Source organism: Rhea americana, unplaced genomic scaffold, assembly GCF_003343005.1.
Source record: "Rhea americana isolate MKP2758 unplaced genomic scaffold, rheAme1 scaffold_469, whole genome shotgun sequence".
NCBI classification, from domain to species: Eukaryota; Metazoa; Chordata; class Aves; order Rheiformes; family Rheidae; genus Rhea; species Rhea americana.
Genome location: NW_028186611.1, coordinates 119,649 through 146,634, shown reverse-complemented (window position 1 = coordinate 146,634; position 26,986 = coordinate 119,649). Strand labels below are relative to the sequence as shown.

Here is a 26,986-nt window from a genome sequence, read left to right as displayed (position 1 = left end):
TACAGGGAGCTTAGAAAACTGCCTTTATTCCATTAGTTGTTGGAAAAATGAAAATACAGAAAGAGTCTAGTTGGCTGCAGAACAGCAAGAAGTTCACAGGTTAGGAGTCTGATCACTACATGGTAACCAAACTTACACAAAAAATTGCATTTTTTAGTCTTGAAATTGGGTCCAGCAATGAACTTAAGGCAACTGAACATTTCAGAAGCTTTGAGCGTGAGCAGGCTGTCTTTTCTCATCTCTAGGGCACATCATGGAAAAAAAACTCCTGGATATGCAGACCACTCAAATCACTSAAATAGGTCAGTCTTACAAATGAACAGGGGAAAAGGATCAGCTGCTTTCCATCGGACTTTATTTTCAAATACAGTTTCTTAAAAAACCCAGAACACCTTAATGCAGAGGTTACAAGTAACAGTATTAGGAAATCCAATTATACAAAAAATACTACATCTAAGCTGGGGTAAATAGATTTATTTTTGGTAACATACATTTAAACTGGCACTAATTACACAGTAACTAAAAGGTAACTAACATGAAACCACAGAACCCTCACTTTTCTTCAGCTGAATGGGACTTGGTCATTTCAGAGTGATCACATTTTCAAACTAATGTTTTACACCACAGAGCCATGGAAATCAAATCTTTCTAAATGTGATAGCACTGAAGCTACACTTGATTCCACAAACAGCTATTTAACTGTTGTACTCAATTAGAATGGGACATTAGTTATAAAGTAGTTACAGACCAATCCTCTGTGTTGCCAGCTTTTGCTCTTTCTAGAGAGGAGAAAGAAGATAGAGAATTGTCTTCAGTTAGCGCCTGGCATATCCTGTGAGTGCAGAAAAGGTTTGTTAGAGGAATGTTGAGGTTAACCTTGGGTGCACAGATGAATTTGATGCAGATTGTTATAAAAATCATGGTTGGCTTCTAAATACTGGTAGCAAGATGACTCGATTTTTAAATCTCTTAAGTAAATTATAGATAATGAAAAAGGCCAGTAATCATACACTAAGATTAATAAACAGCACTTCAAAATTACTCAAGTGCAGGGTGCTCCTTTGGCCATCTTCCCCTGGCCACGCTTTACAAGAGAAGGCACCCGGACTTTTTCTTGCCACGCCGGGCTTGCAAAGCAGCTCTAGTGGCCATTTCAAAAACCTCCCTCACACCGTCTTTGGTCTTTGCCGAACACTCCATATACCCAAATGCACCAATGCGATTTGCCATATCTCTTCCTTCTTCAGGTTTGACAGGCTCCTGTAACAACACAAAAGCAAGCCCAGATAAGAACAATCCAAAACCGCATCAAAACATGCTATTATTCTCCATCCAGCTTCTCAAAAAATGCAAACATATTTCTAGATAAACTGAAGTAATAGATTATTAACAACAGGTCTGCTGTGATTAATCCTTTAAAATAATCAAAGGAAAATTTAAAATACAATTTGCTTATTTACTCAAGATGCTGTATGCCTTATTGCATCTCTCAGCTTGGATTACACAGACTAACATATTGTGCCAAAGCTTGAGGACATTACAGGTTTTACAATGCCTCTGAGTTTAAAAGACACAAGACCTTTTGAAAGTCAAGCAAAAGATTACTTATACTTAGCAGTAAGTACTTATGCAACTTTTTGCCATAACAGTAACACAAGCCTATGAAAAATTCTCCAAATTGTCTCATCAGTCTTCGTCTGAAAACAAAAATTATGCAATGGGAACAGAAAGTCTAGGATGGAGCAGAATATTTGCAGCCTGATACCCAAGCTGAGGGTGGGAGGGGTGGTTCAGACATGATCTGAAAATGAAACTAAGCTTTATGGTCAGGAAAGAGCTACAGCATCTGTGGTTATTACTTCAAAACACCTACCAGTGAAGCTGTTTCCTTTATTTTTTTATGTTCAGGATGTATAAGAACAAAAATTCAGGTACTTGATGTGTCAGTGTCTCCAGATTACTTAATTTCTACGTCATGAGTCCAGTTCTTCAGTCTGGAGTAGCTCACTGTCAGGAACCTAGCAGTTCCTAATAGAGCCATTTTTATTGTTGGAAATGCCTTTCAAAATATACRATATGAGAAAACATACACTCAAAGGTGATATATACTTTCTGGTTTCTGTCACAGAAACACGTCCAGTTACCATTCTGTTTTTCTGCAAGTCATAGGAAGCTGGCAGCAAGCTGCAAGTGCCCATTTAACACTCTGGTATAGCGCCCACACACTTCCTTCATTTATTGCAAGACAATCTGAAAGGAACCTGCCTGCTTCATTTTGGCCAGCTCTCGTCTTGTGTGCTCGTCATTCCTCAGGTCCTTCTTGTTTCCTACCAAGATGATAGGCACATTGGGGCAGAAATGCTTCACCTCTGGAGTCCATTTCTCTGGGATGTTTTCTGAAAAAAACAAAAAACAAGAACCACAAAAGCRTGACTCTAATGACATTCAGTACTTGAGGTAGTTTGCTTTTAAAATTTGGATCTGCTGTCTGATTGGTTTTAGCTTGCTAATCCACCCTGATCATCTTTTCCTGCTTTTCATTTGGGAAACAAATAAATCTGCTCTGGTGTTACCAAAATGACATGCTAGTCTCTGGTAATTTTAAAGCTGAAGGATACCTAAACTTTTTGTTTCCCTAAATCTCTTAGAAAGTGTTTAACAATGCTTAGCATCAGGTACTTCAAAGAACAGCATGCAGAACTCCAAAGTAAAGAGTTAGGTAATACTCTGCTTCAAAAGAAACATTTTTCTCCTTCTCCAAGAGCTGAAAATGAGCACAACCCTGAAGCACAATTTTTTACATCTCTTCTTCCCCTTAAAAACAAAACCAAACAATTCTTCAAGTCTCATTAATATAGCAGAAATCTTATTCTATATGCTAGTTATGGATGCACAGAAATAAGACTTTATAAGGCAGCTGTGGATTTGCCGTTTAACTGTATCCACAGCAAATTAATTTCCACTCATATACAAGAATCTTCTGTCTCCTAGCATAACTTCCCTACATGATTTTTTTTTTAAATTAAAGTTGCAAATACAAGACCGGCAGTTTATGAAAGCATAGTCTTGATAAATTCTTTACAGCAGCAAGTGTTGAATAGCCTAAAACATTCAGGATTTTCTTTCAGAATTCAGACATCTAAGACTGAGCAGGGGATAGACCTGCAGGCTATATACTCATTTTTATATTCACGAATTTCTCTTCAGCTTTTGAAGAGATATTAACTATTATGACACAATTTTCTTGCTTGTAAGAGTAACTATAGAGAAGCATTTTGAAGCTAGTGGAAATGATGGAGAGCGATCAGATGTCAAAGCTGGCACTGATTCTTCTAGGTGGACCTTGTCTCTCACACAACTGCCTGCTCCATGACTGCTACCCTTCAGAAGCAAGGCAACACACAGACTGAACAGCCATCGGGGACCATCCCAGTCAGTCCGTAATGCCACTCTAACATCTTAAGGAATATTTTATTAGCTCATTTACTCAAACCTTCTATGAATTGTGTCAGGAACAGTATTTTTTGACCATTGTGGCAGATATATTCAAGACTAATTTTCATATGAGCTGCATTTTTGTGTTCCACACCTCCTTTTTATCTCATTCTTGGTTTCTTCTTGAAATCTAACTCTAGGAGGCAAAACAGAGGTATGGAAATAAATCTCTTTGAGAACAGCTTGCAGTGATCATGATTCTTTGCAGTAGAAAACTCTAAAGGATTCAGTGGTTTAATATATTTGGGAGATAATTGCTATCTCCTTTATGAGCACCACTTAAATAGATTTGACACTCTTCATGTATACATAGAACAGAGGGAGCTCTCATTTTTCCTGGCAAGGAATTGCCATTATGCACAATATATGGGTATACTTTTGAGCAGCTACAAACAAATACCAGTTAGTCATCGTATACAAGGTCTTTGTCCAAGTACAGCTGGTCTCACAAACACACATACACACACACACTTTCTCATGCCCACAGAACCTAAGCACATAAAGATTTTTCTCATTATCTGCATTCTAATAACTATCTACAAAAATAGCAACTAGGGAACAAAACCCACTTAAGCAGCAGGTAACTARTTTTTTGCAGTAATTATTTCACTTGTTTAAGAAAGTTCTACCACAAAGCAGTTATTTAGTAGACTACACTGGAGGGGTAATCACTATTTTAATGGGAAGGAAATCAAAGTTCCAGAGATGTTTTCAGTCTTGGAAATAACAGCATCTCCATCTCCTGCTCTTTACCCTCTTCAAAAAACCTACTTTGGAGGATCAAACATGCATATCTGCATCTGATTTTTAAATCTATTACTTAAAATTTCAATCTTGGACTCCATACAGAAGAGACGCACATCCAATGCATGAGTAGGTGTTCAAAACCTGTTTTCAGAGCTTATAAATTACAAAAACAAGTCTTTTTTCTCTCTGTCTTCTCCACTTCAGTGATGCTTCAGTCACTGGAGAGCAGACTAGGATATCCTAAATCTGCAGCCTCTGCCATCATTTTTCATGAGAAAGCTAAGACATTCTGTGTCTCTTTGCAGCGCCACAGGTTATTTGGGACCAAATAATTTAGCACGTTTCAGGCTGATCTCTCTTGAATAATAAAGTGTGTGTGTGTGTGGGGGGGACTATGAAAACACAAAGCTAGCATTCCCATTTATACAGAAAGGGAGTTGCTATATTGTCCTGGACATAATGTTCTCCCGAGGGTATAAGAATTCTCACTTTACAAGGAGAAATAAATAAATAAATAAATAAATAAATAAAAACTATGACCCCCCCACCACACCAAACCTTGGCTGGGGTATGCCACCCATTGGACACCCAGATGTACAGAGTGCAGCTACAGCCTTTCTGTTTGCTTGGGGTCAAGAAAGCAGCACTTCCCAAGGGATGAGCACACTGCTAACACTTTCTCAGCTACTCAGACCCTCTGCACTGCCAGGTTTGGGTGACTGAACTGAACCAACGAGCTGCCTCTGCCGTTAAGTGTTGCTCTAATTATTCAGCAGAGCCCTGTGTAAAACCAGCATGCTACTGAGGCTTTCAAAATGCTACTTAAGACAAAAACAGACAAGAATTTGAAACTTGAAGAAAACAGATTCCTTTAAGACCATAATTTCTGAAAGCTATATACTTGAACCAATGCTAATTTTGCAGCTAAAGATGTTCAGTCATTAAAACACATGGGAATAGATTGTGCTGTGTAATCTCTTAGGGGGACAGAGAGATACAGAGAAACAATTTTGATTCAGTTATTGATATACTTACCTAAACTATCAGGACTATCAATTGAAAAACACATAAGTATAACATCAGTATCTGGATAAGAAAGCGGTCTAAGTCGATCATAGTCTTCTTGTCCTGCTGTATCCCACAAAGCCAACTCAACCTGTGGAAGAAAGATCACGGCAGTAAGCTAGATCATCAGGGAAGCTTTGATTCCAAAACCAGCAACTAAAGCAAAGTGGATAAAAAGATTTCACTCAATACCACTTGAAAGGAGAATACAAGGCAAACCACTTTCTCAGGAGAACTATTAGAAACTTTCTATTCTATAACTCCAAAAATCAATTTATTGCAGTTTGAGACTTTTCATTATATCCATGATCACTATCAATTCTGTGAAAGAGCCATTAAAAGCTACTAAAATAAAAGCAATACAGAAGAATCAAAGGGAATCAGCTCTGAAGGCCTGGGAATGTTTGATAAGCATTCCAGAAAAATCTGTTTTCAGTGAAAGAGAACTTTAAAAGCATATGCCTTTTAGGATTATGCACATTTTCAATTGGTTTACAGCTGGAACGTGCAGTGACTAAGAAGTGTCAAGATAGTACTTATTTGTACACAAATTGATTAAACCTCTATCACAGCAAAAATTTGAACCTGCAGTTTGCCTTGAAATAAAGCTGATTTGTGTGCAAAGCTCTTTGTTGCTAGGAACTGAACAACATAGCCCATGTTTTCAATATTTATACTTATGGTGGTGCTAAGGGAGAACAAACCAATAGGATTGTGTAAAAGTGTAGAAGCAATAGCCAATATTTAAATTAGGAAATTCAAACATTTTAATCGAACACTTCCAGACATGCTATTGTTTGGGATTCTCCGACGTGGCTATCTTTTGACCAAGTGAGCCACCTCTTTTCTCACCTCTTATGTGCAAAAATTTTGGAAAACACTCTCACAGCAGCTCAGGAAAAAAATACACAAACAGATCTGAAACCCCAAAGTGAGCCTGAACATGCAGCGTAACTGTCTGGTCAAACTGTTAAGATACATAGCCTTAGTTACATGCCTATAAATAAATTCTTCTGTATTTCAGTGAGTTTCAGACTCCTCCGAGAATTCTCTCTGCATTCACAGTTSCAAATGTGAGTTTTGTAGCAAACATTCATCCTTTCCACCACAATGTCTATTGAGGGACCCCTCAGACAACACTGAAATCAGGTCCTCTGGCCTATCTAAAATGGCACATCTCATATTGTCACTGTTTCTTCTTCATACGGCTGGAACATTTCTGGTAACACTCTTCTAGAAGGACAGCAGGCAAGCAGCTGTCAAACAGAACAGTCTTTAGCATAGCTCTTCTACAAACTTGAGTAACTAGATGTTCAGAAGACAAAGTGCTTGCATAAGTATGTCATCCAGTTGCGTGAAAATTCAGCTGACATTTCCACAACAAATGCACTGCTCAAGCTGCTSGTGCAATTTTTATCTACATACTGGCTGTGTGAGGCTGATAGGGTATGACTCCCCGTTCAACCAATTCAGAGATACAGGGATTCAGGCAGAAGGGAATGAGACAGGCTGCATCTGACCAGGTGATAAGAAACAGAAATGGGTATCRTACATATCTTAAAAGTACCCAACAGCCCTCAGAGTCTAAGATACAATGTAGTAATTGCAGAAACTAATTTGGGAGGAGAATATATTCTATTATTAGTTTAAAATAAAAAAAAAAATCTATATATTCATATCATGGAAGAAAAGCTTTGTTTTTTTGTATAAAGACTGGAAAAGCATCAACTTCAGTGATTAATACCACAAGTAATGCATGCCTGTAACACTAAGAAATCAAATCTAAGACAAAAACGCAAACCTAGCTCAATCTTTTTTCCTTGAATCAGAAATGAAACTGAGTAGTTGTGCTGAATCTGTCACTATATGTGAACAAGAACTGACTGAAAGATGTTCTGATTGTACCTGAATCCATAGCAAAAGCACATGACACAGCAAGGTAAGAAATGGGGAAACTCAGCACCTCCATCACCATGAACTGCCACATTGTTAAATGTGGACCTCCAGCACAGTTATAGTCAATTTTGTATGCTTAAAGTAATAAAACAGAGATGTAAACCACAGCTCCCTAAAAGGTTTTGAAAATAGCTGGGCTTTCAAGGTGCAAAGTTTCTGCTTCAGGTGCTTCCAGAGCGTCCTGAAAAGTGGCAGTTCTACAGCTCCCACACTGCCTAGKGTGACATAAAAGCTATCAGACAGCAATTTTATGAAAACTGCCTCTTGGAGCAGGGGTTTGACATGTTTGCTGGTTTGGCAAACATAAGGACTCAGAGGTCAGAGAGACTTAAATTTAATTTTTGAAATACTTAAAACTGAAATATTTTAACAAATCACTTACAGAACAAACTAAAAATGAATCTCAGTGAGCTGCAGGTATGCTTGGCTGCCGAGAAGTACATTCTTTCAGCAGGTAAGACAGATGATGCTGAGGTACTACAACAATCAAGTCCTTTTGAAGCCTGCCAGTCATCTGTTCCAAAGATGACTGTGTGCGCCAGGAATGTGTATGAAAAAAGACCATCTCCAGGAACTACTGTCTCCATAATCACGATATATCAGGTCCCTACCAAAACAAGGACTCTGCTATGCAATTCCAAAGGTAGTGGCTTAGTGTTCTTGCATGTAGATACATCTTTGAATCATTCTATCCACCTACTGCAACATTTTATTTGGAAGTACTGTATGTTTTTAAAATCTCAACTTGTATGAGATTAGAAATATTTTGTTAAATAGCATATATAAGCAGGATCTAGCAAGATCAGTATCTATTCATGGAAGCATGCTTAATATTTAGAAATGTATTTGCAACATAACAGTAAGCACGTGTACTGAACTTTAATAAACAGATCTCCATGATTTTCAGAACAAAAGCAAGTCCATTTAACTGTTACAGAACTGTATACGTACCTGCTTTCCATCCACTTCAATATCTGCTACATAATTTTCAAACACAGTGGGAACATACACTTCAGGGAACTGGTCTTTGCTAAATACAATCAGCAGACAGGTCTTTCCACAAGCACCATCACCCACTATAACCAGTTTTTTTCGAATGGCTGCCATAGCTGAAAAACAAAATGGCAACTTATTAGTTAAAAACTGCACTAGAAGAATTAAGATGCTAAAAAACCAACAACTAGGTTTCCAATCAATAAGAACTTTTAAATTGAAGTGTATGTTACAGCAACTGTGCAAGATAGTTACCTATGTGGAATCATACAATTTCAAATTCCCATTCTTCTTAGAAAAATACCCCTCACCCCAGATATGTTAACATCTTGCTGAGAGGTACAGGTATATAAGGAATAGAAAGGAGGGGAGACCAGTATGTTTTATCATTTGTTTACCTACTCTATAGGTTGAGATAGGAACCTACAGAGAAAGTGAGTGAACACGCAGCATTGGCCAACAGCATCTTCTGAAAAGTTTAAGTAAATGAATGAATGAGATACTTAAATTCAAAGGTAGTAACATATCCTTACCATACTGATTTGTCTTAACCACAAAGCATCAGAGACTTTGTGCAAGTTAATTGGACTGAGGAGTACTCTACTGTCACATCAGAGCACTGACAGAAGGATCTCAAGGTAATCAACATCATCTCAACTGTAACAACCTCACAGCAGACTTGAAGGCACACATCTCATTCTTCAATCTATTCTCCTGGACCTCATCCTTCGTGTTTTAATGAAGCAAATGAAACAAGTGCTGCCAGGTTGCATTAAGCAAAGGGGCAGRGGGAGGGGAAGGAGGAAGGAAGAGAAGAAGAGATTCCTAGGATTCCTAACAGCTTGAGGGATACAGATGGAGACTCTGAAGCATTGCTGTGGTGATCTCTGCTGTTCAACACATTGCCCAGCAACACAAAAGACAGTATGAACAGTTAGCTGACAAATTTTGCTAACAATACGAAGTTATTCCAGGTAGCTCACAGTAAATACTTAGAAGGTGAAACACAGAAAAAAAAAAAAAAAAAAAAAAAAAAAAAAAAAAAAAAAAAAAAAAAAAAAAAAAAAAAAAAAAAAAAAGCCTGTACTTCATCTACAAAACAAGTGGGTCTGAATTGCCCATTGCCTTTCACAAGCAAGATCTTGGGTCAAGTATCAAGCTCTCTGGAAATACCAGCTCGGTAGCAGTCAAAAGAACAAAATGAAATGGCAGAAACTGCTAGAAAAGGAAGAGAACATCGGTATGACCACCGTACAAACCCGTGGCCTGCTCACACCTTAGGTGCTGGTCTCAAAAATACTACAGAAAAACTGACAATAGGAATGAGTAGGTTGGAATTGAAAAGAGATGATTTTGGTGGGTGTGGTAGAAGTCTACAAGGTCAAAGCTGGTTGAAACAGAATGGATAAGGATTGATTGTTCATCATTGCTTCCCATAACTGAATGGGAGGGAATGACATTAAAGTAGTAGAAGTGGATTCAAATCCACCAGAAGGCAATAGGCAATTGACCTGTGAAACTTGATGCTGTGGACACAAGAAAGGCTTAAAGTGAGGCCGGGCAATACGGAAAGAACTTCTCATGTGGGTTACAAAGAACACACAAACCATATCTGGCTTAGGAAATCCCCACAGCTGAAAGTAGTGCTCTGTTCTTGTCTTCCCTAGGCGTTTACTTATGAGCACTGCAGAGACAAGTCAGAAATTTATTCAGGAACCTGGCTACAAGGGACTGGAATGAGGACAGAACCATAACTACTTTCTTCTCTCTAACATGAAGACACTTTAGCCACTTAGTCATCCCATGAAGCCTCCTGAAAATGGAGCAGTAACGCCACTATAATATCCGCCTCTGTATGACCAACAACCACAGAAGGAGTACCTTATGAGTTAACTTTAGTCATGAAAACCCTGTCCAAGCTCTAAGAGGATAACTAGATCAACTAGGGAGAGGAAAAGTGCCCAAAGAAGGAAGAGAAGAAAAAAAAACATCAAAAATGTTTTCTTCTACCTCCCCTTTCACCTTAAAAAAAGGTAATCAAGTAAATTAAATTAAGCAAGTAAAAAAGTGAAAACAGCTAAAATCCAACCTTTAGTATTACTGTGTGGTGAAGCAGCATTACATATTACAGAGATTCTGTACTGCTCCAGGAACAAACAGAGCACTAGTTCAACCAGTAAGCAGCAAAGGCTCAAGGACTTTTAGAGCACAGCCTCAACAGAAACAACTGCTTAAAATAATCCAGTGCTATCTCTAACATGGGCTTCATTCATCTTGCAAATGTATATGTACACACGTTTGAATTATCTACCTTAAGGTCTGGGGGTTATTTTTACATTTGTGGAAGGTTTTAACTGATTCACAGTTTAAAAAGGTTTTAGGTGTTTTTGAATACTTTCTAGCAATTAGTAATATTGAATTTTACAGAACTGGAAATCACCCAAACCAAATCAGGATAAACTACTTACAAGTTTTGTCTACTCAGTCAGCTTTGTCTACTTTGCTGTTCAAAAACTATAATATTGAGAGTCTCACAAAACTTCTGAAGCATGCTTCACTACATTTAATATAGGAGAATTTCCCTTAAAGCGTATCCTTAACTGTCTCTGATGCAATATAAGCCTATTACTGTTTATCCTATTTGCCACGGGCATAGGAGAACAGATTATTCCCTTCCTCCAGTGTATTTGAGAATATATACCTTCATTTAGTGTTCTCTTCAGGCAAAACAATTCCAATTTATTCAAGCTTTGGTTGTAAATTATGTTCTGTAGGCTTTCCTGTTCTCTTCTTCTGCACCTTTACCAAAATACGGAGCCCAAAAACCAGATCCAGTACTTTGCCTGGTGCCTTACTAGCACTGAGAAGAACTGAAAGATTACTTCATTGTTTTTTCAAGATATACTATCGTTTAAACATGACATTGGAGATGTGTGTCTTTTTCTCCAAAGACAACATTATTGACATGTGTTCAGCTTGTAATTCATGGTAACTCCCAAATCTTTTTCATTAGAGCTGTTAGGTAATCAGTTGCTCTCTATTTACACAGCAGAATATTCCACTGTTAAGCATTTATTTATCCTTTTTGATTAGTGTTTTATTTTATCCCCAATTCTACTTCTGGCCTTGAGCTTAATTTTAGTTCCTCAGATGCGAGTTAATAATCCTTGTATAACTACCTAAGTCACAGCTGAAACCATGCTGGAGAAAAAGTAGGTGGAAGAAGGAACAGCGTACATCATTCTTTCTTCAGCTTTCCCTTTTTCTCTTCTGTACTGACAGCTGAGGCCTTATCCCTTTATCATTTGCATTATCTGTTACAGTACCTGTGGTAGCTGACCTTTCTGGCATCATCTACAGATAGCTTTATTTCTCCGTGGAATATCAGATTAACTTTGCATTTATCTTTCTCTAAAAAAAAAAAAATGCAGTTCTAGATTTTTTGTGATGTTCCTTACTTCATTTCATTTCATACCTTGGCCTTCTGGACTATGGTTGAGGAGAAAACTTCAGTAAAAAAAAATCATCATTTGATGTAGTGCTTTCTACACATCCTTATCTATAAAACAGCTTTAAATATTATTTTTTCTTTCAGATATATTACTTTTCCTCACAATCTTTTTTCCTCTGAAAAGCCTACCACAAAATTTTGCCTGTCTGGACCTCTCCTGAAATGTGTTGACCCAATGAAAAACACTTTCAAACATGCAAGAACCTCCCCTGTTCACAATCTTGTATGTGCAGAACTATCACCAGCACATCTCAAACCTGCTAAACAGTCCATTTAGCTGAACATCTATTCCAAAAACTGCGATAATTCAAATCCCCTTATCCTCAACCTCTAGAAAATCCTGCCAGGTACTCACAGAGACCCTCATCCATCTTCTCCTATCTTGGTGCCCATGACATGCCCATCTTTTTTTCTTCTAGTGTTGCCTTTCAGCAGAGGCCTCTACATCACGTCCTTTGAACAAATGCATTGTATAAAATTCAATTAGGGCACAAATATCATCAATTACATTATCTTTAAAGTTTTCACCTCATTCCAAAGTCCTAGGAGTTGCTTTTGACTTGCTTAGTCTCATTCCTGGCATTATCTCAAACGTTCATAAGGAAAAGCAGTACAGGTTGTGGCTAGTTCATATATGAATCTCAACAACTTTTCAGAAAAAACTCAGATGGGGACTGGTGGGTAGGTGCATATGCCCCAGGATGTCAGGTCTGATCACCAGATTCAACCCTTTATCGACTGCAGCATAGAAGTCACAAAATCATAGAATCGGTAAGGTTGGAAGGGACCTCTGGAGATCATCTAGTCCAACCTCCCTGCTCAGCAGGGTCACCTACAGCATGTTAGACAGGGTTGCATCCCGGCAGGCATTGGTTCTGGCAGAACTTCCTGTGGTTCAGTTTGTGCCCATTGCCTCTTGTCCTGTCACCCAGGACAACTGGAAAGAATTTAGCCCCATCCGCTTGACACCCTCCCTTCAGGTACTTGTACACATTGGTAACATCCCCCCTCAGTCTTCTCTTCCCAAGGCTGAAGAGGACCAGCTCTCACAGCCATTCCTCATAGGGCAGATAGCCCTCTGATCGTCCTCATAGCCCTACGCTGGACTCTCTCCAGTAGCTCCACGTCCCTCTTGTACTGGGGAGCCCAGAACTGGACGCAGTACTTGAGATGAGGCCTCAGCAGGGCTGAGTAGAGGGGCAGGATCACCTCCGGTGACCAGCTGGCAACACTCTTCCTACTGCACCCCAGGATACCATTGGCCTTCCTGGCCACAAGGGCACATTGCTGGCTCATGGTCAACTTGTTGTCCACCAGCACTCCCAGATCCTTTACAGCCTTCTATTTTCTCCTGCTTCTATTGGTTATGAATCTTGCATCTTTGTGATACCTAACGTTTCTTCTCTGCTGGTGAAGTTGAAACCTTACTTGCTGCCAGATTGATATACTTCACTTCTATTCAAAATGTGGATGTTCAAGGATAGAACACAGTTGTTGAGCCTGCACCCAGCTTTCTTCCTTTGTAGATGCTATCTACATCTCCAAAGGTCTCCATGCATATGGAAATTTTTCAAGTGGTATAGCTTATCCAAAAAGACCCTATATTTGTTCTAGACAACTTGATGCTTGTTGGTTTCCTCAGATATTCCTTCAAATTTTACCAGATATCTAGTCACGGCAAGAGCAGCCTGCAAAACAATCCATGGAAAATTAAGATAGCTCTTTCCTACCTCATTGTTTATTTGCATTAGCATATTTACAGGAATATTTCCTATTTTGGAGGATTCAGTGCAGAGATTAGCATCTTTTCACTATTTTTATTTAAAATAAATGCATTCCAGGTATTGTCAACTCTAGCAAACACTCAGAGGAACAATATCAATATAACATAATGGATACAAGAAGTTGGTTGCTTGCAACGCAGCTACTTCTTAGTAGTGCATATCACAAGGGCAATACTAACAGTGTTCACGACAGTTGGTCTTTTAGTTGCATTTTGACTTAAGAAAATCAAGTATTCTGAAACCTGGAAATGCATCAAATTTGAACAAGCAGTATGTTCTGACTAGAATCAAAAAGCACTCCGCTAGTCTAAAAAGTAAAATTAACATTTCCAGTACTTATATTGCATGCAAATCAGCATTTGCGGCAGTGCAACCTGTCACCAGTACATCTTTATACGCACAGAGGTAAAGGATAGCATCTGAAATAGTTACATTGAGTTACAGGATGCTACAAAATAAACCAAGTCCAAGCTACCAAAACCTCTTGGCAGATGAACACAAGTACCATGCAATCATCCTTTTACACAATGCATAGAGCAAGGAGAGAGCAATAAATCCAAAAAACTGCTGCAGTAACATCACGGAAGATGTGTACAAAACATTCAGCAAAAATATTCTACTCCATTTAGTGTGACTGCATGAATGACTGCAGCAATCTCCAGTGCAATCTATACGTTCTTCTGCAGCAAGATGACAGACCCACAATTTTTGCTGTTCTTAAATTAACCATTTCTCTCACCTCTGCACTTATGGGATTCTTAAAACCAGCTAGTCTGCTAGATTCAAAGTGGAAACTCTCACTACACAACTCAAATGACTCATTTGAATGGAAGAGATTCAGTTATGACATTTCCTCAACCTAGGCCAGTGCCTTTCATAGGTATTACAAGAGCTTTAGACATAGTTTACTCAATCCCACTGACATCACAGGAGGTTACAACACAAGGAGCTCCTGTTTGCTGAGAGTTGCCTCATCAGTATCCTTCTTATACCAGTCTGCTTTTTCTAAGGGCAGTGATATTCCAAGGGAATCATGCAGCATAAAGCCCTACTTGTTAATGGAATCTAATGAATACCCCATGCACACATACCAGTCTACCTGTGCTATCAGACTTTTTTTTTCACACAACCTCTACCTCACAGAGGATGGGCTACACTCTTAAGTAGCAATAGTTATGAAGCAAAGGGAACTTTATGACCCCAATTCATATCTTACAGAAGTTGGAAACTATAGCAAACAGCTGCAGAATTGCAGTAAGAACAAGAGAAGTTTGTGATTCAAACACATCAAGGAGTTGGATTTAATCCCTACTTCTACTCTAGGATTCATAAAAGATCATGGAAGAACTATGTACACCAAAACATGTTGCAGCTGATGACTTATTTATTGTCTTTATTTCCTAAGACATCCAGAATAACACTCACCTATATTACTGCACTTGAAGTAAAGCAATACTTAGAGTAATCATATTGGGATCTACTGTACATGTGCACAGAACAAGCCAATGATGAAAAATGCTCCAGTCAAATTCTGAGTGTATCTCTAAGGATGGTGAAAAACTTTTTCCTTATATCCAACTGAAATTCCTTGGATTCCAAATCTGGCCTCTTGTGCACTTTTGAGAACACCCTGGCTCCATCCTCTCTACACCCTCCCTTTAGGGCAGTGTATCTCCATTTCCAAGTCCAAAATTGTAGACCGTGAGGTGAAGTTTTATATCTTTGGAGGTTAATAGCTTTTTTCTTGAACAGTCCATAAAAATTTTAAACAGGTTTTAACATGTTATTTATCAGGAATGGAAACAATATCAGCCATTAAATAATAATAATAAAAAAAATCTTGCTCTCTCTGAAGTAAAAACCAGAGGTCTTTGTTGTAGGTCGAAACTTAATCTGTCTAAAATAGCACACAGTGATGTTTTAAGGCTTGGATCAGTGATGGGTAGTGCTATTTGTATCTTTTACAATAGTGATACACTTGAAATCAAATATTACTGGGGTTAAATTATAAGCCATTGGTATATAATCAGTACAAATGTGAATGTGGTTGCTGCTATAAAGATGATAGTCAATACAGCTTATTTCAAGAATTTTAATTTGCTTAATTCAGTGCCAATTTTGCTTGTGGACACTTGCATTCATAAATTGATATACGCCACATTATCTAATGTGTTCATTACATGGTCTCTGGAAAACAACCATATTTATATTCTTCACAGCATCAAGCACATAAAAGCAGCTTGTTTGACAGTACTGCAGAACAGAATTATTTCTAACTACTTTGCTACATGAGAACAGTTGGGAAGAAAAAGGTTGGGTTTTTTGAGGGTTACACTTGAATTTTAATGCTTGAAGAAAAGAATTCTGAAGCTGATGAAGCACAGGGCAGGCTGTTAAAGGTTATATATTAAATGAAAACCACAGTGAAATAGAAATTTTCTGTTGTAATACTTAAGTAGAACTGAAAAAAGTGACACAGACTGGAAGGTGTAGTATCCAATGGGACTAACATACCAGACCAGTCCTTCACAAAGGTCCTTGGACAGGTCAAGTAGGACATTCAACTTTCTGCTAGCAGTTTATTCAGACTGGGTATCAACCATACTCAAGTTTGGCAAGTTCTACTGGTTTGGAAAAAGTGCTTTGCAAACATAGCTGCACCATTTCCAAGGCCAGCTTGAAAGTGGGAGCTCTATAGCTGTGTTATAACCCCAGCTAATATACCTTACTGGCTCTCAGCTGACTCTGTAAATTGTCAGCTCAAGTCTTTTTGTACCATATCACCAAAATTGGGAGCACCTTCAGCTAGCTCCACTAGGTCTTAATAATATTGATTCAGTGCCAGCTCTGGTGAATCTTAATCATTAATGAATTATAGTCAGCGTGAGTTACCCAAAGTACAAATTTGGTATGTATCAGGGGATGGGCATATAATGCATTGCTGCTAAACACACAGTATGTTGTTTGTGCTGCCGTACAATGGCTGCTGTAAGACAGGAAATAGCTCATCCAGCACAAAGCCTGCCAGCATACAGTTTTTTCAGACTTACCATATAAATGTTGTATATAATATGGACATAGTACTTCTGATCTGAAAGATCAGGAGAAGTTCCAAAGCTGGATTCACTACACCAAATTACAGTCTTTGCCCTTATTTTTCTCTTCAGGGTAAAACCCCTATGATAACCTGCAATTCTTCTGGTTCCTAGAGAAGAGAGTTGCTTTTGATTCTGATAAACTTTCTTGATTTCTAATCATTGCAGGAAAGATGATGACAGTTTTTCTTGCTCTTTTTCACTGAACAGTCCACCAGTTGCTGCTTTACAGGAAATGTGCCTTAGCACAATCAACTACTCTCAGAAATACAAAACTTTTCGTTAAAATGTCCAATCCATGAGCCGTGCAACTCTCTACACTGCAGCACAATATCCTACAAGCAGCTGCAGCATTGACACTTACCAGAGGACTGACTTGTCTCTACAGTTAAACTTATGTTTTCCACATCTGTAAGCTCACGGATTTTCCTTTGCTGTAGGACTTCACATACGAGAAAATGGGTATGTTAGTGTGAGCCTGAGGTCTGTCTAAATCAGTACCCTATGTTTTATAATAGCTTAGAGGTGAATGTCTATGGAAAAACAGAAGAGGGAAAAGGCATGTGAAACTTCCCCTGTGTGCTCTCCAGCCCCTAATCGTTTTCAGCCCAGGAACTTCTTGGGTCAGATGTGGTTTCCATGAATTTGGTAACCTCAAACAGATTTCTCTTCCATGAGCATGTCCAAACTCCCTTTGAACCCATGTAAACTTTCAGCATTCACAACATCCTGTTGAAGGGAGTTCCCATAGCTTAATTACACATTGTGTGAAAAGCCACTTCCTTCAAATTCAAAATTGTCCCTATTAGTTTCTTTAGCTGTCACCTAATTGGAAAGAGAATGAGCACTACATCCCACTCACCCTCTTTCCCGCCACTCATGTTACAAGCCTTCTACACTGTAGCATCATAGCTTAGCAATCATTTATACCTTTACATCTTTGATAGTTGAGTGCAAAACAAGATGATCTATCGATCAGTTGCTCCTAACATAAGGAGTCACAAAGCAGTAGAGGTGCCAAAGTGGAGTGTTTCAGCCAGGATGGTTCTTGGAAGACCAACAGCATAGCACTGTGCACCTCCCTATGCCACAGCACCCACCACGGCCCCAAACATACCGGCACTGCTGCAACACAGACATCAGAAGTTGAAATCAAGAGATTCCCGTTTTGACGAAGGTGCACTGCTACAGCCACTTGCACTGAATCGGAGAACCACACCCGAGCTGCATTTCAAGTAGAAACAAGCTGCAGCTTGGTCATCCCCCCTGTTACAAGTTTCACTCCTTGAATTAACTACCTGAGAAACAATATTCAATTTTGATTTTAAAATAGGCCATAGTGGAGAATCCACCAACTGACTTCTTGCTCCTGTGGTTAATTAGATTTTCTGCATTAGTAATAAGGTTTTATTTGTCACTTCCTTATTTTTCATCCTCTAAATATCTTCATATTGGTATTAGTGTTTTTTCCAGGTCATCAGGAAAAAATACAACCCAAAAGCTAACTTCTTCATGATCTCACCAGGCACAGATTCACTAGTCTCCGATTGCATTTTGAAGTTCATCAGCTGTCTTTTCTCTAATAAATTTAATATGAACCATATTGATTTTATACTAGCTTAGTTTCTTACTGAAAATAATGTACAATTACTATCAAGTGCTAACCAAAGGCTAAGATGAACATCTGTACTTAAGAACCAAACTGAAACAATTACCACTAATTGTTTTTATTTCCCCCCGTCCAGGCTGACTGACAATAACTTTAATTCTTTCCCAAATGCTTTTTTAGTTATTTCATTATTATACCTGGGACTGATGTCTTAGTCTGATGGGGTTATAATTGTTAAGGTTGTCCTACTTCTCCTTATTATTACTGCGTATTAGCATTCGTTCAAGCTCCTTAAACTGTTGCAGTATTTAAAGAGCTTTCTAGAAAAAAAAAATCTATATAACAACTCCCCCTCCCATTAACAGGCTAGAGAACTTCATGACTGATATATAGCAAAACATAGGTGTAAATTATCCAGTCTGGTTAGGTTAAGTGTGTAATGTTACTCAAGTTTATATTTTTCTATATGTTACATATTTATATATATAAAAAGAGATTATGAAGATATCTATTACAGAGAAGTTGCCTGTCTATGAATAAATAACTGGGAAAAAGATAAGAAACAAGAGAAAAAAAACACTCAGCTCTCACAGTAACAGAACACCATCAGTGGTGGTCTGTTCAAGCCTGTACAGCTCAACATTCCTAAATGACCTGAAAAAGGGAGTAAAAATAGCAAGACAACAACATTTACTGATGCCAAGATGTTCAGGTAATAAGGGCAAGAGCTAACTGTGACAAATTGCAGAAGGACCTTAAAAGACTCAGTGACTGAGTAATAAAATGCCAGATGAAATTTGAAGTAGATAGATAAATGCAAAGCGATAAACAGAGTAAAAACCGTTGCAACTTCCTATACGAAATGACAGATTCTGAACTGACCAATGCTGTTCACAAGCAATATCCTGTGGTTATATGGTTAGGTTCTTTAAAATACCAGCTCAACAGTTCAAATAACTCCCCCCAAAAAACCCCAAAACCAAACACCACCCACGCTCAACAATACAAATTCAAAATTAAAAACTAGGAAGGAGCGAACAAAACAGAATCATTAGGCTAACATATAAATCCACAAATATGTGTGTAGTTCTGATCCTCGCCAGGTCAAAAAGGTACAAAAGAACTGGAAAACATTCAGAGAAAGGCAATGTGGATCATCCAAGTATAGAGCAGCTTTCGTATGAGGAACAACTAATACAGGACTGGAAAAGGGACAATCTGGAAAAGACACGGAACTAAGGAAGAGAATGACAGACATTTCTCTTTAAGATCATAAGCAGTGGTGAGAGAAGCCAGGCTTTGAACACTCACCGTCTTCTAAATCAAGGACAAGGGCATGTCAGATGACACAGGCTCAAAGGAAGTCAGTCCTTCTACCAATGGCATACAGCAAGGCTTTACTGTTTCTAACTCACTTAAAAACTTTTTATATCCATAATTTCTTATTTATGGGTTTTTCTGTGCTCTCCTTTCCCCAGGCCCATATTTTTCATGCTTTTCACCTTGTTTTATGTTTTCTGCTTTCAGTTTCTGATTTTTTCTATTTGATCTGTACAGCTTTCTTGCATTTTTTTTTAATGCAAACAAAACAGATGCTTTCATTTCCTTTCCAAGCTAGGTTATTTAATTCTTCTTCAACATTTGCTAGGGGAAGAAAAAAAATCACAAAAGTGAAGCGTCTTTTTTTTTTTTTTTTTTAATCCTGTTAAAGCCAAACCTACTGTTAAAAACTAAAATTGCAATACGGGCAAGCAGACCTTTCTGTCTTAACTCTGTCACTGTGCATCCTGTTTTGCAAACGYAAAATTTAGTCAGGTGTTTCTGGACTACTTCAAGATTTTTTTTGTTGTTGTTGTTCTTTACTATCTGCAAAGTTAACCACCGTGCTGCTCACCTTCCTGTTTCTATACAATTAATAAATTAACATCATTTCAGAACACAGGGAAGAGTACTAATTCCAGCATTTCTCCCCTATCTTCCTCTCACACAATTGGTTCACGAAAACACACTCTCCCTTCCCTTTCCCATGCTGAAGGTAAAGCTTGAGCTACCAGGGCAGAAGTTCCTCCCCCCTGCTCCCCCATGTCTATCGCTGCCATTGCTGTTCTTCTCTACCCGGTTTAACTTTGTTGTTATGTTGTCCCAACTTGACAGTTTTTTTTATCTGTAGGTAGGGTGATTTATGACAGCATTTCTCTTACGCAGTAACAAGTCCCAGGATTACTATAAGCAAAATAAGATTAGGACTTAATATTGAGGTAATTATGATAGATCTGTGGATCTTCAATAACCTTTGTGATTTGCAAAGTTCTTTGCATTTTGTGGTAGTTTCTTTTTCTTCTTTTTTCCCCTTACGTATTTGCTCTCTCCAGACACCTCATGTATGTAAAACATGGAGTGCCTACAAGCTAAATAAAGCAGGTCCTGCTGGGGTGAGATCCGTTTCTTTAGGCACCCCCCCACACTGCCCTGTAGCTGGCAGCAGAGAGATACAAACAGACAAAAGAAACTATTAACAGTAACTCCTAACTCTTTGAGCCATCATCTTTTTTGCATCCCTAACCTAAGGGTGACACACTCACACATCTTCCACCTCTTCTCCCAACATGACAGAAGTGGTAAGATTGTACTGGTTCAGATCAAAGGCCAGTCTAGCCCCGTACTAGCAGAGGACTAGGAAAGAGTAAAAAAGCAGGTGAATACAGCATTATTTCTGCAAGGGTATTTTTCCAGTGTCCAGCAACCTGTACCATGGGTATTCTTATTTTTTTTCCTGTTTTGTTTTTTAATCTTTGTGCTCAAAAACACATTTGACAGAATTTTCTTCTGCATTTTTTTCTGCTTCATTTTGAACCTATGTAAGTTGCATTTTGTGGCAATAAATTCTGTGGCTTCRGTACAGTCTGCGGGAGAGGCACTATCAATTTTGAACTAGAAGAGACTGACCAACTGTTCTGAATTGTTTTTCTAGGTAACTAATTATCTTACAGCTATCTCTTCGCTCTGTTCTCAGTCATGTCGATCCCAAGATGAACAAGTCTTTTTAAGCATTCCTTGTATGGAATCAATTCCTTATCCTTGATCATCCTTGTCATCCTTTTCTTTGTTATTCCAGTTGTACTATATCCTATGGTCCATTTTCTTTCAGCTCAGGAACAGTGCTCAGGACATCACCGTGGCATGGACATACTGACATCCTCTGTTCTCTTTAATCCTTCCCCCCAAATTCCTAGCTTATTTGATCACTGCTGAGCATTAAACTTACATTTTTCACAGAATTAGCACAAGAACTTCCTTCTAAGTGGCAACAATTAAGTTTCATTCCATTAATGTATATGCAAACTAAGAAAAGTTTGCACACTTTGGATTTGTCTGGAATAAATTTAATTTGATATTCTACTGCCTTTTAACTCTGTATCACAGCATCTACCTGCAATTCTTTCTAGTCAGCTTTAGTGTTTTCTTCTTTCACTACTCAAAACCTTTCTAACCTTCCTATCTCATCAGATCATTTATGAGCAGGTTGAATAGTACAGACACAACACAGATGCCTTTTCTTCTCCCTTATCAAACTTCCTCTGTCCATGCTTGCACAGTCATTCAAGAATTCCCATTGATTTAAGTGGCACTATTTTCAAAAATCACACTTACTCTCCCACTGTAAGTTATTAGTCCATCAATTTACTGATTTTTTAAACAGACATTGAAGTCTGTCATATCCTACTAAACCATTTTTTCAGAATTGCTACCATGTAAGGCATCTCTCTCTGGTTTCAAGGTATTAAGTGAGAAGTTACATAGTATAATTAATAATTCAGTCATTTCATCCTGGAGTTCCTTTGGAACCCTTGGGTGAGTACCATCAGGTCTTGGCATTTTGTAACTATTTATCATTTTGCTCTGAAATGCTCTTTGCTGACACTTCAAGTAGAGACATCTCCCAATGAGCCGTGCTCCCATTAAAAAAAAAAAAAAAAAAAAGTGTTTCTGGCATAAGAACCTCAATGAACTCCATTACAGCAAATAGGAATGCAAATAAGTCATTTAACTTTCTTCTGATGGTTTCATCATCACAGATTTCTTTCACATCTTTACAACCTATTGGCCCTCTAGACTCTTAGCAACTTTTTTTGCTTCTGATGTGCTTATAAAAGAATTTATCATTTATTTTTATGCCATTAGCATGATGTTGCTCAAGTCTTTTTGGCAGGTCCTCATATTTTTCATTTGATTTGCCAGAGTTCACATTCTTATTTATTTTCCTGGTCAACTTCATGACTTAGACTATTACAAATAAGAATACAGCCTTGAGAAAGTTTTTCTCCCAAACTGAATTCTCATTCTCACCTGTCAACATTCCACATTATAATTTGAAATCTCCCCCAAAACATTTTCAATTTCAAGTGCAGAAGCTTAATTCTGCTGTGGTTTACATAGAACTCAGCCTTTCCAAACAGCTGTTGCACTGAGGTTCAAAATGAGCAATTCACTTCGTCAGCACCAAGCTGAGATCCTACTCCAAGACAGCTTTCTCTGTACTTTGGCATTCTCACTTACTACAATTTCAAAACAGCAGGTAGATGGTGAAAAACAAGAATCTTCAGGTGAAAAAATACAAGAAAAATGAAAATCACAGAGTGCTTGGGAGATCTGTACATTCCCTCAAACCACTAACACATGCAAAGATAGCCTTCCTTAAAATCATTAAGAATTATTTTGTTTGTAAACATACAGATCTAGAGCAGATCTCTAGCGTGTGACCGTTCAGTCAAGCAAAAGAACTATTTATTATCGCAAGGCACTGTTAATTTATTGAGCAAGAAGACTGAATGCATCTAATTTAGTCCCATCGGTTTCTGATTAAAGAAAAAAAGTAGAAAAACAAAAAGCCCTACATGCCACCTTTGTCAGAGCTTGGAGAAAGACCAACCTCATATCTGTTGTGGGTACTGAGGTTTATTTACAGATGCCAGGTATAGTAGGGATGCTCTGTGTGCCCCTTCTAATAGGAATCCTTCCCTTAATGCTGGTCAGAGAAAGACAGTGAACCTTGTTCTGATCAGTATAATTAGCTGATTCACTTTGAAAGGATGGGCTCTAAGTTGTGTGTATGTAACAGTGGATGGCAAAATCATTAATGAAAAGTCACTCTATGGATGTCTTAGTTACTTCATTGTCTCAAATCTCCTTTTCAGGTAAAAGCAAAGACAGAAAAAGGAAAGAAGAGAGGATTAACAGATCAAAGCAACTCTAGCAATTCCAATTATGCTTTTGGTTTCTTATATTCACAGTTCAGAATGAGGTGAGAACAGAGATTAGGCCAAAGTCAGAAGGTATCCAGACATCTAGCAATGGTGCAAAATGGCTTACATAGTTATGCTGTAACTTTGCCAGTATACTGGAAACTGCCTCTTGGGATATTCATGCTTATTTTTGATATGATCTCAAAGGCAATGATTCTTATTCCTGTTTGATGACCTACTTATTTATACAGTGCTCAGTGATACAGAAGACAAAACACACCAATATGCAAGGACCAGAGGATTTTCGTCCCACATTAAGGTGTGTATATTTGCATATCTATATCTCTAGGAATTAATTTGTCTATTAGATGCATTTACTTTGCACAGCACTGTTCCACATTATGGGGTTTTACCAATATTACTTGTTTACTAAGACAAGCTCATCATAAATCACTAAGATTTAAAGGGCAAGTCAAATCACCTTTACTTCCTCAAGCCAATTGATTTAACTAATATGGACAAAGAGTTTAATGGTAATTCAAGCCAAGTCTTAAGAGAACACAGAGAATATCACAATTGAAATAGATGTGAAATAACACTAGATAGGTTAGAGTTTTATATAAATGTAAAAGATAGTGTTTGAGTGGAGACTTGCAAAAGATCTTAATGAGATCAAAGCAGTAGGGAGCAAGCCTCTGCAGAGAGACTGAAAAGAACAGGAAGATACAACTGGCCAGCGAGGAAAACACTGCTAATATTCAAGGTAAGAAATTTTTAGAGCCTGAGCAGACCACAGAAACAGCATAAAGAAGAACCAGGAGGGCATAGGACAATGTAATACGTTGAGGAAAAGAAAAGAGAAAGTTGAGAAGATGTGCTCCAAACCCCTTCCAAAATGTCAGATTGTTTCTATTTGGAATTTGCTTATCTGAAGAACCATCTCTAGCCTTACATCCTAGTGGCAGTTAAGATCATTTAGGATGTTTTTACTGTCAATTCCTGGCTCGGAGAACTCCCCGCCTCTGGCGCTCAATTGCTATGGCAGTCAGCCAGAGCTCGAGTTTGGTGAACTCAAATGAGGGATAACACAAGAGTTGTTTAGCTTAGTTTTTTGACTTGATTTCTCTTGCCCATTGTGTGAAGGTGCACCTATGCCTTGAGAAATTACTAGAAGAAAAAAGGTGTTCTACTGTTAAATCATGTAATTAAAGAATTAAAAATAATCGATGTCAAGTATTTCTACTGAACACATCTTTAAGCATTCCAGTGAACTAATTAAAATGAAATAAGGCTAATGGCAAACTTTCTTTTTTTAAACACACACCCTTGTCCAAATCAGGGCAAAAATTGGTCTGCTTGTTTGAAACAGAAATACTAGAGCTGGGTGGCTGAGACTAGGTTAAGGCCAGAAAAGGGCAGTAGGAGGGCACAAAGATGTGTCAGAAGAGCTCTCAACAGAAGGTAAATATTTTGTGAATAATCTTTTCAGGAAGGGATGGACTTTGTATTTCTCTACTGAATAAGATGAAAAAAATTTCCCCAAATAGARCCTTTGATACTGCAGCATGTAATACTTTGAGTCACAAATAACACTTAGAATAAGTAAAAGTACTTTTTGGAGATTTCTGAGATTTWAAAAAAAGTTTATATATATAAATATTTTTAAGTCCACTTAAAAATAATATGGATGACATAATTGTTACCTACTGTAAGCTCTGCAAGAAAAAAGAAAAAAAAAAGTCTAACATTACCCACATAGGTTTTAGGATTTGGTCCTGCCCAAGTCTGACATCATTTATAGGAAGAGTAGATGGGAATTACTGCATATGAAGAATTCCCCACAACAAACAGGTGAACTGTACCAGGAGAAAAACAAAAGCTGGATATGAGGCAGCAACTAAAAACAAACAAAACCCTATTCCAGACACCTCACAGAAACAGATTTAAAGAAATATCAAAGCTCTAAAGGAAGAGTTTGATTTAGAACAATACTTTTAAGAAACCTTTGCAATAACAATCTTTTTTAAAACCTAAACTCAGCTAAAATAGTCTCTAGCTTCCTCTTATCCCTGAAGAAATGGGCCTCCTGACAAAGAACATTTAGGAAGCACATAATTTTAAGCTGTATAATTTTAAATCTAAAGGTAAGGCTGTTATACCACATGAAGCTGATAGAACTTTGAGGAATGCTAATAGTTCATTTTTCAATAAAACTGAATTCTTTGCTACAGACTCATTCACAGGCCTTCACAGTCATCTCCAACTAAATCAGAATCTGCTGCAAAAACAAAGTACTTTTCATATACTTTAAAGTTATAGCCACATTATGAAATACAAATTTTCTGTAGGTGTAAGTGTAAACAGCATAAATAGAAATTAGAAGGCCCCTAAACTAATGAAAATGGTCAAAACATCTCATTGCAGCAAGTGTGCCATGTCTGTCCAAAGGATGAGCAGGGAATGCTTTAATAAGTCCATGGATGCACACTCAGTCCAGTTTAAGGTGTGGTTTTAAAACCAACTTACCCAAAGACGCCCAACTTTCTGCTCTCGCGCTACAAGACTTGAACACGACCAAATTACGTCACCACAACAAGCCGACAGTCAGTCGGGTCACCCCCGCTCTTCCAGGGCCCACTCGTGTCACGTCCAAGGGGGAAACGCCGCAGCTGAAATGCGTGCGAGCAAGCGGATAGAACCGGGTCTTCCCTGCCAAATCAGTGAGGCCCAGAGCATCCAGGCAGAGAAGCAGAGCTCACCATCGACCTGATCGAACGGCTCGGGGAGGTTTCAACCTGAGAAGCCCTCCCAAAGGGCCCCGCTCTGCCGGAATGGTCCCCCAATAGCTACCAAGTGGCAGCTTCCCCCTCCACACACACCTCCCGAGCAGGGCCGGGGCAGCAGCACGGGCCGCTCTCTCCCTCCTGCCCAGATAAGGCCCCGTTACCGACGCCGGAAACTTTGGGCACTCCTGAGGAGGGGCCTGTCCGCGGCCCAGGTCCCGGCCCACGCCCTCCCCTTTTGTGTGGGGACGCTGCCCGGGCCCGGCGGCGGGAAGCTCAGCTCGGAGAGCGGGGGCGCCCGGAAGCGGCGGCGCGGGCCGCGGGCGGGCGGGCCCCACCCGCGAACTGCGGCCCTGCGCCGCGCCGGGAAGGGGGAAAAAGCGGTGAGCCGCACCGCAGAGCGGCCCAGAACCCCATCCTCGGTACCTGCGGCCTCCACTGGATCTCTCTCCCGCCGCTTCCTGCTCCACAGGCCCGAGCTCGAGCAGCGGCGAACGGAAACGGGCGGGGCGGGGGCGTGCGCGCTCACCAGGCCCGGCGCGACGCGGCGCTTCGCTGAGCGACGCTTCCTGATGCCGGCCCAGCCCGCGCGCGCGCGCCCACATGCGCGTGCGCGCGCGCGCCCTCGCTGCCGCGCCCCAGCCAATCGCCGCGCCCCAGCGCGGGGGCTGCCGGGAAGGGGAGCTATAAAAGCCCGGGTGCTAT

General features: G+C 39.1%; 1 protein-coding gene across 2 annotated transcripts; it reads right to left on the bottom strand.

Annotated features, from left to right (window-relative positions):
* RHOA (ras homolog family member A) lies at positions 1–26,881 on the bottom strand. 2 transcript variants are annotated; one of them, XM_085316400.1, is made up of 6 exons: positions 26,708–26,881; positions 26,025–26,167; positions 8,215–8,372; positions 5,278–5,398; positions 2,266–2,396; positions 1–1,260 (listed from the first exon to the last, which is right to left on the bottom strand). In XM_085316400.1, exons 3-6 carry the CDS (start codon positions 8,368–8,370, stop codon positions 1,087–1,089), a joined length of 582 nt encoding a protein of 193 aa, XP_085172526.1. In that variant the 5' UTR covers positions 8,371–8,372; positions 26,025–26,167; positions 26,708–26,881; the 3' UTR covers positions 1–1,086. The 2 variants fall into 2 exon arrangements, with proteins under 2 accessions (XP_085172526.1, XP_085172525.1); XM_085316399.1 differs by lacking the exon at positions 26,025–26,167.
* Positions 26,882–26,986: the final 105 nt, after the last annotated feature.